Below are 17,208 nucleotides of genomic sequence, written 5' to 3' on the forward strand. Positions count from 1 at the left end.
GGGTTCTGAATATTAGTTATCAGGATTGAAGATGGCAGTGGGAGGAAATTTCTCCATTCCAGGAGGTCATTCCTCATCCTCCAGATCAGACATTTTTGTTTACACCTGTTCTTCATTACAGACTGCTCCAGGGACTAATAGAACTAGTTCCTCCTTCCCAAGTGGGGAAGGGTTTTTACTCAAGCACATTCCTAGTGTCAAAGAAAGAAAATTCTTGGAGACCAGTTCTGGATCTTTCTTTCCTAAACCCTTTTGTGATAGTACCCTAATTCACAAATTATGTCACTTGACAACTTTTTACCCCCCTTTTCCTCTTTCAAGTTTCCTGGTAACACTAAATTTAAAAGATGCTTATCATCACATCCTTATTCATCCCGGCATCAGCCATTTCTTAAGGTTTTGTATGTCTGGTTCACATTATCAATTCTCTGCTTTAAACGTTGGACTTTCCACTGCACCAAGTGGTCATAAAGTGTCTAGCTCCAGTTATAGCTCATTGCAGGCTACAGGGTATCCACAATTCCCATATTTAGACAACTTGTTTATCTTTGCAGTCTTTTTCAATGTATCAGGAATCTCTCTCAAGTAAGCAAGCACAACCTGAACACTTTTTGTCTTCATCCTTTACCAACCAACAGTGGTAGGAAACTGAATTTGGGGTTTCATTTTGCATCTGCATTGTACTGTCATATCCCTCTGATGAGGTAATAAACAAAATTTTTAGCACAGTCAGTATCTTTACATGTGGAAATATAAGATGAGGTAAGGTTAGAACAGAGGTACAGCTGATCAAAGGAGTTGTTTAGGACCCACATATGTTATATAACAGCAGAATAAACTTTCATTGTTTTCATTTCTGAGTGATAAAAAGTTGCACAGTTACAATCAGACATATCAACTTTATTTCCATTCAGTGTGATGCATACAAGTATTACAGTTGTTAGTGGCTTACATTTTCTAAAGTTCACTGGAATCTTAAGCCTGCCAGGTCATATGACAAAGCTATCTAGATTAAGTAGTTTCCTTTGCCAGTATAACATGCCTTGTTGAAGTTTGCAAAAAAAAAAAAAAAAAAAAAAAAAAACAGCAGTTACCTAGGAAGGCTGAAGGAGACACAGTGCCATTGCTGCGAGACACCATAACACTGATACCCGTTTCAATAAAAGGAACAGAGAAATCCACCACCTCTGACCTCTCTTCGTTTATTGTTAGAGATCCCACAGCCATATGAGCTCGTTTTAATACCACCTGAAAAGAAAAGAAGAGAGTATGACACCAATTAAGTCATCAAAGAAATATGATGAACACAAATGAAATATCTTGTGTGTTCTCAAATAGCTGTGTGCAAATACAAACAGCTCACACTTTGCTTTATACAGTACAATGTTGTGTTTACAAATGGGTGCATAAAGACATATGTGTGTGTGTGTATATATATATATATATATATATATATATATATATATATATATATATATATATATAAATATATATATATATACACACACACATATAGATTAAATACGGTATGTCGATGGTGTTTGGGGAAAGAAACTCATCATCTGATAATTATGAGGTAACAGTATGCATTACTGTTTAACAAAAATGGGAAATTAGGGAATCTCTCTCTCTCTCTGTATATATATATATTTTATATATGTATGTTATGTAGTTTATATATATATATATATATATATATATATATATATATATATATATATATATATACATATACACACGTGTGTGTGTCTGTATATGTTTATGTATATGGTAGTGCATTAAGATGTTAGAATAGCAAGCACTAATTATCTTCATAGTTTCATGTTTGCTAATGGGGGCTGTCTACATGACAAAGGGCTGCTGCATATAATGGATAAATCACAATATTTATAAAGGATTAAAGGAAGTTACTAAACATACTACAGATGTGAGATTGTTTGATATTAAAAAAAACAGCAAACACCATTGTAAAGAGACAATGAATATCTATTTGTGTGTTTGTTTAGCTATTTATTTATTTATTTTCTTGGAACAAATTAGTCAGTCCCATACCTCTCAATCTCTTAGTGTAAGAAATCTGGACAAAGCCTAAAATAATGGGGGGGGGGGGGGGGGGGCAAAGGACCAAAAATAGAGACATATTTTGAATATTGCTCTTAAAAGTTATAAAGTTGATAGAATAGCAAGTTTAGTGTTATGATGCATTTTTCTGAAAGATATGAAGTCTGAAACTCACATGTATGTCATTATTTACAGAGTTTAATTCTCAGTGATATTCCAGAAAAGCACACATTTTATGGAGTACAGACCAACAATATGAGGCAAAAATCTGGACATTCTGCAAACATTTTGACAGTTGAGAGGTATGGTCAGTCCGTTTAGGCCTTTGCCCATTTTCAGTGGAGATTTGAGGTGGTATTCATTCTGATGAGGAGTAATAAGCCAGGACATGCGGAAATCCTAATGATACTTTTGTGATAGGTGACATGAGATTTTGCAAACCACTTATCCTGCTACCAGCCCAGACAGATGGGACCTTGTTTAGTATCTTAGTGATAAGTACTGCATTATTCAAAGACCCAGAAAATGCAAGTAAAACATATAATGTTGGTGCCTAATACAGCAACCACTCTGCTTTGCTAACAAAAAATATTGTTGCCCGCACTTCTTGCATTCATTTACGTAAAACCAGCTATGACAGACCACATCCTTAACCAAACAAAATTGTTTTGTAAACATGCGAAAAGAGACTTACTTCTCCAACCATTCCATTCCATGTTCCATTAATCTTCTTCCCATGTTTTCCATTGGTCACCAAATAAAGGTCATATGTAAATTTCACGGTTTTAGCAATTTTCTTCAGAATATCAATGCAGAATCCCTTGCAGCATCTTTTAATATAAACACCTCCCTCTGTTGCATTTCTGTGAAAGAGAAGAGAGAAAAGATACTACTTTAATATGAAGACTAATACACCACTGATAACAGATGTGTAAACTGTTATTTTATCCTGTTTGTTAATTTAAAGCATTACAGTATATTATCGTGATCTGTGCAGCTCTCATTTATATGTAACAAAGTAACACATTAGTCACTTCACCCTTTTCTCTCTTGACATTTACATCAGGCACTGCTATAGCATTTTAAAGTTAAAGCTGGAAACCAACAAATATTTGTTCATGTTTCTTTTTTGATGCTAAGGACTCTATTTTTTTCTGTATTAACTGCCAACAGTAAACTAATAAAATGGAAAAATTTAAGAACACTATCATTACAAATTAAAATAATGGGCTTAAATTTAATAAAATTATTTTAATAATAAAACACAGTTAAATGCTAAATATTATAACAATATCAAGCAACAACAGGTGAATAAATGCTAAATAAATTTAATTAATATATCTACTTGCATACAGTGGCCTGAATGAAAGTTGAAAAACAGTTGAATTTAATCAGTCAGCAAAAAATGAGATCCCACTAATAAAGGTATTCGTCCCACCTAGTAGTTATTTGACCCACTTAATTAAATTCCTTGGTTTATAGGTGTTTACTAAGGTAATGACCACATGGGCCTTTTTAAGCCTAGCCATGCATCCCACATCTCTGACAACTTCTGATACCCTTGATAAGTGTAAGCATGGGCCTGGGAGATGAACCATTTACAGGTTACTTCTGTCCATTAGAGACATAGGTGCTAAACCAGGGATGAATTTCCGGTTTCCCATCTAGTTGTCCAAGTTGTACTAGAATTGGGTTTATTTATTTATTTATTTGACATTTGTTTACCGGGGTGGTCTGATGGGGTCTACAGAACCCATTTTCAGCAGACGGCCGGGAAGAAAAGCTCCACATACAGTACAATACAAATCCAGTATAATCCAATACAATAAAAATTACATTAGAAATACTATACAAAAAAATAAGTTGAAAGAACAAACTGCTGCAAGATGTTGAAATATATTACTACACAGCTAGACAATTCCATATAGTTAAAACATTACAGACAATAATAGTCACTCTCACCATACATGATGTAGGCATTGTCCAAAACAGTAGTATGTAGTTAGTGCCTTGTGTGACATTGACTGTAATAGTACAAGCAAAATAGAATGTTAGTTTCAGTGAGGAAAATAGCAGCCAGAAACGTAGTGATGCAGATGGATAGTGAGAGAGAGTTAAGAAGAATAGAAGCAATAAAACCTTTGTCTCTGGGATACATACCTATCTCTCCAGCATGTCCTATTTATATCATGGGCAAGGTTTAAGTCTTTAGAATGGGTAATTGTGGTGCTGTTTATTTTTTGGATGTGCAGGAGGTCCATCAGAGTGGGGTCTGATAACTCCCTGTATGCCAGGCATAAATCTCCCCTCAAAAGCCTGTAGGAGACAGAATACAGGGATAGGGCCTTTGAGGCAGTCTGCATAGGACATATTACTTAAGCCCTGTATTCTTTTAGTGAGGAACCTCTGTGGATGTTCTGATTGTTGAATATGCCTGGTTGGGTACATACAAAAGGGGGCATTGTACTCAATGATAGGTTTGATGAATGCCTAATACAGTGGAACAATGACTTCCTTGGACTTAGATGCCATACCTTTGTTTATAGGTTGCGCAACATAGAATGATTTCGTCACCACTGTAGACACATGATGATCAAAGGCTAGATTACTATCTATGTGTGTCCCCAAGTCCCTGATTACAGTTCTAAGGCGTGTGTTGTCAATATGATAGTTAGCAGGGATGGATGACTTCCCAAAAGATACTGTTATGCATTTCTTGGCATTTAGTTTTAGTCCATGGCTCTGACACCAGTTTTTTGTCTGGGTCAGCTCCTCCTGGAGAACATTTGTGTCAGTGTGAGATTCAATGACAGTTCCTAATTTGCAATCATTTGCAAATGTAGTCAGCCAGAGACCATTGACATTAGCCTTGATTTCTGAGAAGGAAATGCCAAAAAGGAGCAGTCCAAGGACTGATCCCTGAGGGACTCCACTTGTGACTGACCTCTTTGTAGAGGTGGACTCCCCAATTCTAACTTCCTGGGTCTTGTCTGTGAGCCAGCTGGCTATCTGCCGGGTGACATGCAGGTTTGTACCTAACCTCTTGAGTTTGTCAACAATAACTGAGTGGGGTATTGTGTCAAATGCCTTGTCCAAGTCAAGGTAGGCAGTGTGAATGACTTTGCCGTCATCCATTGCTTTGGTGACCTTCCTGAAGAAGTCCACCAGGTTGAGTAGGCATGATCCGCCCTCGACGACACCAAATTGGGTTGGGTCTAGTGTATGGAGGTTTACTATGTCTCTGTTGATCATCTGCATGATAATTCTTTCCATGGCTTTACATATAAGACTAGTGAGATTTATGGGTCTGTAGTTTCCAGGGTCTGTAGATGGCCCATCTTTGTGCAGAGAGATGATTGTTACCTTTCTCCATTCATGAGACATGAAGCCTGTTTGGAGGCTACAGTTAAATTGTAATTCCAGAGGCCCTGATAGGTCATGTTTCATGCTATTTAGAAGGCATCCTGGGATATTGTCTGGATCAATTGATGCAGTGTTCTTGGTCTTAGAGAGAGCATTAAGGACCTGTTCCCTAGTGATAGTGGGGGGAGTTATATTTGATGATATTTCCTGGGGGAAGGTTGAGGGGGAGAGAGGTGTAAAGTTGAGCTGAATTTATCAGCCAGGAGGTTTGCTATATCTTCTGGCTCAGTATAGGAGGCTCCATTTATAATGAGCTCTGCACACAACTGTGTATTGCCTTTGAGGTTGCGGACATAGCTAAAGAATGCTTTGTGGTTTTCCTTGACCTGGGAGGCCAAACATGCCTCCAATTTGGATTTGGTAGACGTTATTTGTCCTCTGAGTTGTTTGTTTAGTTTGATGAGAGTGCTTTTATCCTGCTGGGTGCTGCACCTCCTAATTTTTGCCATAATTTTCTTCCTCCTGTTATACGGCTGATTGATTTTGCGATTCCACCAGGGTGGCTTTTTTTTTAGTTAGTTCTGTACTTCTTTCTGTTGGGTGCAGCTGCCTCATGCAGCTATTAACATGCTTGTGCAGGATTTCTGTGAACAGTTCTGCATAGGCAGAAGTGTTCTCAGGATTTATGGGGGCCTGAAATTTTGCAAGGGTCTCACTTAATAGCAGGAAGTTAGCCTTAGAATAGTTCCTGAATATTCTAGGTTTAGCTGGGGGTCCAGGTTTTCTTTTTTACTTCAAAGGAGACCATTTTATGGTCTGACCTTACCAGGGAAGGCATTACAGTAGGGGTGTGCAGCAGTCTCCCATATTAGTGAGGACCAGATCTAGTATGGTTGTACCGCTGGTTGGTGTACTGACTATCTGGTCTAGGGAGTTTGTGTTTACAAAATCCAGGAATCTCTGTGCATGTACGTTTGGTGTCATATAGCATTCCCAGTTAACAGTGGGGTAATTAAAGTCACCCATGAATATGGCATTGGGTTGGATGTTTAGTGTTTCTAATACATTTAAATACATGGTATGGGTTTCCTGGGTCATAGATTTGCTATGCTGCAATATGCTTTTATTAAAACACTTCCTACATCTTCTAAACAGTATGCCATGGTGCTTCTTGCATTTAGCCATTCATATAGTTGTAATAAAACAGTTGACGATGCCAAGCAAGTTGTTTATTTATTAGTAATTGAGGCAGTAGATAGTGCTGGATTCCTTGAATATCAGTGTATCAAAGACATTACTAAACAGGGAATAAGGGTTTACCAGTCAATTACTAAAGTGTTCCCGTTGCAATTTCATGGACTGTAATTGTGATTTTCAGAATAATAAAAACATAGTGAATCTGGTAGAATATACCCTAATATATCCTTCATTGTTGTAGTACTGCTTACATATGGGAATAGCCTACCAAGAATGCAGTATGTCTAGTCAGTATACCAAGCATGGGCTTCTTGTCGCACTGTATACCCAATGTATGCCCCAAGCTCAAGGGCATGAAGCAATACATAAGGCAGGTATGGACATAAAAATTCAAAGAACATTATTTGCCAGCCTGAAAACTACATTTTGCTTTGGTCTGTCAGCCATGTGTCCTATGCCAGTTTTCATTGCAATTTGAAACATAAGTATCCATGTTGGGAAAACTTCTGGTTTCCATTATTTTTTGCCTGAAAAGTTATTTGTTTTCATGTTAACAAATTAAGGTAAATGTGGCTGCAGGGCAGATACCACATAAAGACAGACACACAAAGTACTTATTTTGTCTAGAAACTAATCACACCTGTGAGGAGTGTTGCACTTCCAAATCATTTATTCCTAAAATCTTGTGAAGTCTCTTAGCTTTCCCGAATTTTTACTTAGAAAAATAAAGATGAAAGGAGCTTGAGTGGGTGAGAATGGCCACTGAATCACCCTAGCTCGATGTCCCTTAGCTGCCACATAAAAAAGCTCAAAAAGTTGCAGTCTTTCAAAGTTTCTGTTCTTCAGTCTGACCTGGATGTCTCAGCTGTGACAATTAATGGGCCTTCAGACTGCCCAGTGTTAGTTGCAAACTGTTTTGACCCAGTTGGAGGCCAATAAGGCACAACATGTAGTCTTGTTTTATTAAATATACTACAAAATTGCACCGTGACTGGTTTGGAGTTTGTGGTTCATCATATCTTCATTTAACAAGAAGTGGTTTACACAACATGTAGTCTTGTCCATCATAACTGATAGCTGTCTCGCTTGCCTTAAAATAGGGAAACATGGACGATCATCTCTGTGAGACCAGAGGGCATACCTTATATATCTTATACTCCTAGATGCATTTCTGCAGATGGTCCCAAGAAGAAGAGAAGCAGAAAACTAGACTCACTTCTACTTCTATTCCTTCTACCCATAGGGACCCTCAAAAGAAGTGGTATGATTTTTCCCAGTTTCCTATGTAAATGTTAGCACTTGAAATGCTGAGTGATGAAATGCTGAAAAACACACACACACACACACACACACACACACACACACACACACACACACACAGACACAGGAGAACAGTAACTCTCGAAAAGCACACACACACACACACACACACACACACACACACACACACACACACACACACACACACACACACGCACACACACACACACACACACACACACACACACGAGAACAGTAACTCTCGAAACGCATTATTCTCCTTAAAACTTTTTTTTTGCAGGGGGCGGGCAAACTACTCCCATTTACTAATGTCATATGTAATAACAGACAATGACATTACAGCTATGGGCAGGTACAGAAAGAAAGAAAGTGTGCATTTTTGCTGCACTTTCTTTCCACACCATAAACTACTAAACACATATGATTACATATATGTTATCTGTACTTGGTGATGTGAATAAGTTAGTGGTAGACTTCCCTGAGTCAGAAAATAGATCTACCATTTTATCCCTACTCATTTCAGTAACTGAAGTAACTAAACTATTAAATGCAGTTATGATTCTGCAGATGCATTTTCTAGAGCTGCTTCTACTGGGTCTGCTTTAATAAGGTGCTCTTGATTAAGGTTACAGTCTTTACTAAAAGGCATCAAGTTTAGATTACTGAATGCCCCACGATACAAAAAATCTCTTTGGACTTGTTGCTGTTGAAATCTTAAAACCTGCAGGAGGGATGGAAAATTATGCAGGATTTTAAGCAGATTTTCTTTCCTATTTTACAAAAATTCCAGCTTGAATATCCTTGCAAAGCTGATTGATTGTTTTGAAAGAGCCAGAAATCATAAGCAAATGGGCAAACAATCATCTAAAGTGTAGTTTCAAATGAACCCAAAATCATACTTTAAGGGATCTAAAGGTTAGTCAATTTGTGAGTATCTTCCTCCATTCTCCCCTATACCCCACCTCTCCCACCTTGGCCTATCCCCTTTTTCTCTTTCTGAAAGAAACTTTCTCACACCTTTCCATCGTGGTGACTGATAGCCTCAAATCACTGGGTCCTTATCATCATCAAGAAATGTTCTAATTTCTCTCCAGCCATTCCAGTATTCCATGAATACATGCAAACTGAGAACACCTGGTTTTACTTATTTTGCAGTATTTGTACAATCAGGGAATTATAGAGGCAGTCGCTGTCTACCAACAGGAAAAAAAGCTTTATTCATGACTCCTTCTGGTCCCAAGAAAAGAGAGCACCTGGAAGTCCATTCTGGATATTATCAATCCTCAGTACTTTTTAAGTGTTCTAAAAATCAGGATGCTGCCTCTATATACCCTTTCACCTAAGATCCTTCCTTGAGTTTCTTTGATTACCATGGAACTCAAGAAGACTTAACTTCATAATCTAATTCTTTCAGGTAAAAAAAAAACATTTTTAAGGTTTTTGTGCCTTACAATTTAATTTTCATTTCTCTGCTTTCATCTTTTGTCTTTCTACAGCTCCATGGTTATTTTCCAAATGCTTAGCTGCTGCCACTATAGTGTTCTGCAGGCTCTAGGCTCCCTACCTGGATAACTTTCTTCTTCAGGACTCTTCAAGAGACAAGCTTCTTGTAGATCTCAAGTTCACTATGGATCTTATTTTTTCACTTGGGTTTCACCCTGAACTTGTAAAAGTCTGTCCTTCTACGTTGTCAGGATGTGTTTTTTCTAAGTTGTCATCTAAACACTGTCTCCGCGATTACATTTCCTCCTTAAGATAAAGTGGAATTTCTAATATCCTTTTTCATTCTCTCTTTTCCTAGAATTGCCCTTACCAAGAGGGATATTGAGAGCTTTGGGGTACATGGTTTCAATAATTCAAATAATACCTTTTGCTAGATGGTACATAAGGAAGATTCAGTGGTACACAAAGTCTATTTGGGCACAGTGCTGCCACCTTCTTAACTTCTTAATTCCTGTCTTTCCCCTTGTGAAGAAAAAAATCCTTTGGTGTATCAACCAGATAACATTCAGAGAAACAATGCCATTTCTAGTTGCCTAATCTTGCCAAAAAGTTTCCACAGATGCTTCAGACATGGATTTGGAAGCATGTTACATAAACAATTCATGGTGTATGGTCAAGGCAGGACAGAAACAGCCACATAAATGAAAAGGAAATGAAATCTGTGATCCTAGCTCATCAATATTTGCATCATATTTGGTCTCCAGCAACCCTCCACATTTTCACAGACAATACCACTGAGGGATGGACATAATCTTATAATTTTGAAAGACTTGCCATAAAAGCATGGAATATAGCTATTCAGCACAATTTTTTCTTCAGGCAGTTTATGTTCCCTCAGAGATGAACACAGTGGTAGATTCCTTGAGCAGATCTAAGGCAGACTCACGTGAATGTATGCGGAATGGATATGCTTTCCTGTAGATTATCCGTCAGTGTGGGACTCCCCAAATAGATCTGTTAGCTTCAACTATGAACAGACCGCTCAGACTGTTCTGTTACAGGGTTTCTTGCCCATATACTTGGAAAGTGGATGCCATGTCAGTCTTATGGAATGGAAAATCCATTAATGTCTTGCTTGGCTTTCCCTTGATTCCTATGTTTCTCAAAATCAAGAAGGGCAACATAATTATTATGTTAGTGATCCCATTTTAGCTGAGACAACATTGGTTCTCTCCTTTTCCACCTAGCCAAGGGCAGTCACCATAAGTTACCCACAGGATGGTTTTGCTCATGCAACAGAAGGGTTTTCTCAGTCACCCAGACTTGCAAACCTTAAACCTGACAGTTTGGATGATATGATTCTAATTACCATTCGAGTACCTATTTTCCAAGGACTTGTATTATAGGAGGCTAGAAAACCTGCCACAAGAAAATCAGATGTTTTCATATGGAAGAGATTTCATATTTGGTGCCTAAAGAAGGAACAGAACCTTTACCATATTCATTCCCATCTATGTGATACTCTCTATTCAGGATTGGCAGAGTCTTCTATTCAAACACATCTGTCTGCCACCTCCACCTGCTTACCCACCTCTTTCTGAAAGTTTGTAGGTCAGATAGTTCCTAAAAGAAAAAACAAGTAATCTCTGTGGTATCCCCGAAGTCTCAAAACAACCCACTAAAGTATAGTGGGTCTAAAAACAAAACAGTGTAAGAAACTTCTCTGTGTGGAAGATTTTCTGTCCATATATTTCTAGTTAATCACTGTATATTAATCAGATCAGACAATAGTAGTAGAAGTAGCGAACGTAAACTCGTCAAGTCAAAAAGTAATAATAGAAAATATATAATTCTACAGCATTACTAAGTATTCGAAAGTAATCCAAGCAAGGCAGGCAGTCTGTTTCCTGTCGAAGGATTTTCCTCTATCCCCTTGCTTGGCTCCTCTCCTGGCTCACCAGACCTGAAGGTCCCAAGACCTTTAGCTGCCCTGGCATCCACATCTGTGGTGTCTCCCCTGACTCCTCACAGCCAATTGCCTTAAGTGCTAAACTTGAGTAATCCTTCAGCTCTAAGTGTGCCAGGCTCCTTTTTGGTAAAAGGGTCCCCATCAAGTTGGGTAGCTTCCCTCATCTCCCCCTGCACTCTGCCAGATATGTCATCAAAGTCTCCACTCTGGGTGCAAGTCTCTCCATCTTGGATTTAACAGGTGAGTCTTTCACCTTTCAAGTGATCCTCCAAGCCCCAGATGGTGACTTTAGCTGCTCAGTCATTGAGGTCAATGGGCAGCATTAAAGCTTCAGATTAAAAGCAGCTGATGAGGCCCTTCTTGCAGACTCAGATGCTATTAGGCATTATTCCTTTAGGTCTGGGATCCCTCCCCAAAACTTCTGCTCCATCACCCTGATTTCCTCCCTTCGGCCTGGCTGTGTTTCCACGTTTAGGGTCAGATCCAATGGCTTGGCCATGTCTGGCTCCAGCTCTCACCTTGATCACTTTGACTCTGGCTGCATCACAGCTGAGTGAACCTCAGAGCCATTGCATCAAGGCTGGTGTTTCTGGGTTGGATTAGAAGATCCTCACTTTGGGTTCATCCCTTCCATTCAGGGCATTGGCCCTAGACAGCTCTGGTTTCGATGTCAGGGAAAGGTGCAACTCCCCAGGGTCTCTTTGGATACTGGGACTGTCTATTCTGGGTGGCCAACTTCTGCCTTCAACTTCGATGTTGTGAAAAAGGATGTTCTCCAACAAGGAGATTAGTCAGTCTTCTTCAGATAGTGTTCCCTCCTTCTTCTCATCTGTGCCTATGACCCGTCCCCCTTGCTGGGCTCCTTGCCTCTTCCCACTCTCCTCTGGATTCTTTAGAACAAGAGGACTCGACTCAGGCATGAGGTGGTGTAAGATGAAGCAGCTGGACTCCTTCAAGGAGTCCCTCACCAAGGATGCTGACCTCAAAGAAGGAGAGGGGTCCCCTAAGTCACCACACAGTAACACCTCCTTTGGTGATCTTTTGGAGGTTCTTCACCAGAGTGGGGGCTGGATCACTGAAGCTGCTTCTCCAGAGGAGTCAATATTTTTAAAGGCCTTCTGCATGGGCCCATCCACACCCTGGGTAGGTCCCCTTCTAGATGCACTCATAGATCCAGTATCTTGGTGGCATGGAATGAACCTGCCATGGTGGAGCCCATTCCTAAGAAGCCTGAAAAAATTCTTGCTCCACCCAAGGATCAGCTGCACTGGACTAAGGGTCTAGCCATGGATGCTATTATGGTGGTGTCCACCACAAAGAAGGAAATCTGTGAGGAGAGTCTTGGGAATTGGATCGACTAGGGAAGCACTTTTCTGCCTCAGTAACATTCAGTTTAAGTGCACTTAACTACCGTTCTCACTTGACAAGGGTTCAATGTGATCTTGTGGTTGAAGTATCGAGGAGTACTAGGAGTATTAAGACACAACAGTCTCCAGCAGTTCAGAAGACACTGGAGACTCAGCTGTCTACTGTTCAGTCCATTGCCAATGTTTCCATGAGGCTCATTTGAATGCAGCCGATGGAGCATCCCGAGCAGCTGGCACCTCCACAATTGGACACAGCTGTGCAATTTTGCAGACTGCTTCAGGGCATCCTTTTTTAATGCCCCTTTTAATGGCTCTTCCTTGTTTGAGCCACAGATTAAAGACACTTTTACTAGGAGCAAGCATGAAGTGAAGACGTTTGAAGGCAAGATGCTGTCTAACACAGGAGTACATTTTTCTACCCCTCAGTGAACCTTCTCAAGAAATCGGAAGGGGGGTCAAGCATCTCTCCTTTACAAAATTGCAGCAGTCTTAACTAGGGTGCTCCTTATGAGGGTTCTGCCTACGGCAGGAATTAGAACCATTATGGGCATCACCCACAGGCAGAGGCAGTCAGCAAAATCAAAGCTTTCACATAGCTTTCTCCAGCAGGCCCTTCCAATGATCCTGAAGAGTTGTCCAACTGTCCTGCTCTGGTGGAAGTCAGAGGTTGCTTGGCTTTTCCTCCAGTAGCTTGGGAGGCCACCCCCTAAGACATGTGGGTGTTGAGTCATAGCCAGAAGCTATAGCATTCCCTTTTTAGAAATTCCAAGTTTTGGTCATAGATGTCTCCCAGACATTCCACTCCATCAGAGATAGCAGGCAGCAGTAGAAATTCAGAAGCTGCTGCCAAACACAGTTATCCAAGAGGTCCCACCAGGCCAATGAGGGTTTGGGGTCTACTCAAGGTTCTTTTTGGTGCCAAAAAGAACAAGGATCTCAGGCCTATTTTGGATTTAAGAAAATTGAATCTCTTTGTGAAACAGACCAAATTCCAGATGGTCACAGTGCGTGCCATTATACCTCTGTTGAGGAAGGATGATTGGATGTGGTTGACAGACCTGAAGGACACCTACCATCATATCAAGGTGGAGAGGCAATCCAGGACATTCTTGCACTTCTGGTTGGGGCAATCATTGTTTGTATAGAGGCCTACCATTTGGTCTCACCACCACCCCGATGTGTTTACCAAGTGTATGGCAGTGGTGGCATCATGGCTTCAGCTGCTAGGATTTCATGTCTTTCCTAATCTGGATGAATGGCTCCTCACCACCCCTATGAGAGCTTCTCTAGTCACAGCCTGAGATACCTTACTCCAATTGTTTGACCATTTGGGGATAACTGTCAATTATCAAAAGTCAGATCTTCAAACTTTCCAGACATTGGAGTTCATAAGCTGCCACTTGGATACCGCCTCCCAAATTGCCAAGTTCACAAGCTCCAGAGTTATCAATCTTCAATCCCAAATAATATCTGTACTTACCCTTGCAAAACCGCCAGCTCATGCAGTTTTGAAACCCTTGGGCCATATGGCAGTCTCAATAGGTTGGTCCCCTTAGTGAGGTTTCACATGAGAGTTCCGAAATGGCCTCTTGCACAGCAATGGTCATATTTGACTCATCCAATGGACTTTCCCATCAGATTGACAGGAGTGTGTCATTAACAGTTTTGGTGGTGGTTACATTTCCTCTAACTGACCAAGAGAAGACCATTCGTTCTTGCCCAGTCTTTGGCCAAGGTCATCATGGACACCTTCTTTCTTGGGTGGGGTGGGCATTTTGAAGAGAGGTTCAAATGTCCTGATCTTCTATGGAGGCCAACATTAACGTCATTGTACTGAAGATGAGGGCTGCCCTCCTTGCACTGCAAAATGTCCTCCCCAGTGGTGTGATTTCAGTTCAGACAGACAATATGTCCATTGTCTTGTATCTGAACAAACAGGGTGGAACATGTTCTTATCTTCTTTGTCGAGAGGCAATGAGGATTTGACATTGGGCAATTTTGTTGCAGCAGACAGTTTGAGCAGAAATATTCTTCTTCCCCAGGAGCACTCTCTGAATCTGAGAGTTGCAGCTCAGATTTTTGGAGCTGAAGCACTCTATGTTGCAACCTTTTTGCTTCCCCCCTCCAACATCAAATATAACAGCTATTATGCCTTAGTCCCGCCTCAGGGTCAGTCAGTCAGAGATTCTCCATTCTATGCTTAGCCCCCAGGTATCCTGTATGTTTATTCTCCTGTTCCCCTAATAATCAAGTTTCTTTAGAAGTCAGCATATTGCAGACCAACAGTGATCCTCATAGCTCCTTTCTGGCCTTGTCAGGTGTGGTTCTCTTTTCTATGTATTCTTCTGAGATACCTTCCTTGTGTTTTGGATTCATCCAGGGGGTATCGATCCTCCCAAGCTACAGTCCCTGAAATTAACTGCATGTTCCCTTGATGGCCAGGAATCTCAAGCTGTTAGACAGTGTTGTACATATTTTGTCCTCATCCCAAAACCTGTCTACTAGGAAAGTGTACTCAAATAAATGGAATTGCTTTGTGGTATGGGCAGAATCTTGAGGGTTTGGATCCATTTTCCACCCTTAGAGCCAATTTTACATTTTCTCACAGAGTTCTTTATTTCAGGCTCAAGGTTTTCTATGATCAAGGTACAACTGACAGCCATATCCAATTTTCATGTTGGTAGGGATAGTGTCCCCTTGGCTGATCTGAAAATTTCTTTCGTGCTGCAAGTCATTGCAGGTCCTCTTTCTGAACCTTTTGCTACATCAGACCTAAAGTTGTTATCTTGGAAGATCTTGTTCCTGGTGGCTGTTACCTCAGCCAGGAGAGTGTGAGCTACAAGCTCTGAATATTACTCCTCCTTATGTGGTGTTCCACAAAGGTAGGAGCTCACTTAGCACAAGACGTTCTTTTTTTCCTAAGGTAGCCACTGAGAATAATTTGAATAGGTCTATTTACCTTCCTCTGTTTTTTTTTTTTTTTTCAAATTTTCCAAACAAGAAAAAATACATGATGTATTGCGTGGATGTGTATGGGGAATTGAGACTACCCTGACAGGATAAACTCCTGTAGGAAATCCAATAAACTGTTATCCATTTTAAAATCCAGATTGAATAGACCTGTGTCTAAATTGATGTTATCCATGTGGATGTCAGAGTGTATTTCATTTGCTTTTACTTGAGAGGCAAACTTTTGTGCAGTAAACCTAAAGGTTACTCCGCTAAAGACATGGTTAATTCCTTGGCTTTCTTTTCTAGAGCTTCCTTGGATGACATTTGCACAGCAGCTACTTGGTTGGGCCCCTCACATGCCTTTGTTTCTCACTACAAGCTGTACATTCAGTCTAGGTCCAGGGCTTTTTTTGGCTCCACTGTGTTGCGGAATATCCTTCTGTAGATCCTCCCTGGGATTTCTGCATTGCTGGGGACTCTGTCCTACAAGTTGAAGCCAGACAAGGAAAACAACATCAGGTATGAAAGTTATGTACGTACCATAATGATAGATCCATGTTGTCTGTCTCTGTCTGGTTCAACCTCCCCCCTGCCCCGCCTTCTTAGTCAGTCTTTTCACCTAAGGTCACTGAGTGGGGTAAGTTCAGTTGTTCCCCTTTTCTTGGGCTCCTTTGTCCTCCTTCTGTATGTGAGGAAATATAATTTGGAACTAAACTGAGAGGGGGCAAACTCAATCTGAGGTATCCATTAGGAAGTGGGGATTGTGGGTTGGGGAGATGGAGCCCGGCGAGTTGAAGTTTCATAGATTTGGCCGGCATCAGATCTGAGCTGGATCTAATAACCCAGAGGTTGAACCAGATTGAGACAGACAACATGGATCTGTCATTATGGTACGTACATAACTTTTGTTTAATGGTAGTGGGTCTTGTCCCCTTGCAAAATAATTTCACAGCTTAACACCAAGTTTCAGTATTTGATCTTTTACTGACATTATTAAAGTTTATTTTTTTGCTGTTGTAGGACTTGCACTTTTCACATTTTAACAGAGCCGTAACTAGTATGTGAAAGAGAGTAGTGAATTCATGTTTGTAAAGGAATTTAGAGATTCATTGCCTTATGCAATTGACTCCTTTTTTCATCTAAAAATATTAAACAATTATTGCATGGTAAACCCAGCCTATGAAATAAATTTGCATGTCTGTTTGTAACAGTACATTTGAAATACGTGTACTTTAAGTAATCACCTTCCAGGTACATCAAAGCAGGACTGACCTATGACCAGTGTGGGTCACCCATCAGGATGGAAACCAAGTTTGTAAATTATGCAGGGACCGGCTAATCCTGCTTCAGCCATGATTGGGAAGTGTCATATTAAACACTAGATTCATATAAAAAACAGATAGCTCTTACCTTTATTAAACAGCTTCATTGTAAAATGGCCCTATTTTCACTCAGAAGTTTCCACATACACGCAGAAGTGGAGATGTACTCCATACTTAGTGAATATGCACACATTTCTCTATATATTCCATTACAATGAAGTGAGATGTTTATGTTATAGTTCATGGATTGCTC

The 17,208-nt window shown here is 40.2% G+C and overlaps 1 protein-coding gene across 1 annotated transcript in view; it reads right to left on the reverse strand.

Annotated features, from left to right (window-relative positions):
• Nucleotides 1–17,208, reverse strand: part of GRIN2B (glutamate ionotropic receptor NMDA type subunit 2B) — a 1,340,574-nt gene that overhangs the window by 702,230 nt on the left and 621,136 nt on the right. The window contains exons 4-5 of the mRNA XM_044086874.1: nucleotides 2,756–2,924; nucleotides 1,095–1,248 (exon numbers count right to left, since the gene is read on the reverse strand). Of these exons, the coding sequence (XP_043942809.1) occupies nucleotides 1,095–1,248; nucleotides 2,756–2,924 (323 nt within the window). The remainder of the gene's footprint in view (nucleotides 1–1,094; nucleotides 1,249–2,755; nucleotides 2,925–17,208) is intronic.

Source organism: Protopterus annectens, chromosome 1.part1 (genome assembly GCF_019279795.1).
Source record: "Protopterus annectens isolate FY-2018-M chromosome 1.part1, PAN1.0, whole genome shotgun sequence".
Taxonomy (NCBI): Eukaryota; Metazoa; Chordata; order Ceratodontiformes; family Protopteridae; genus Protopterus; species Protopterus annectens.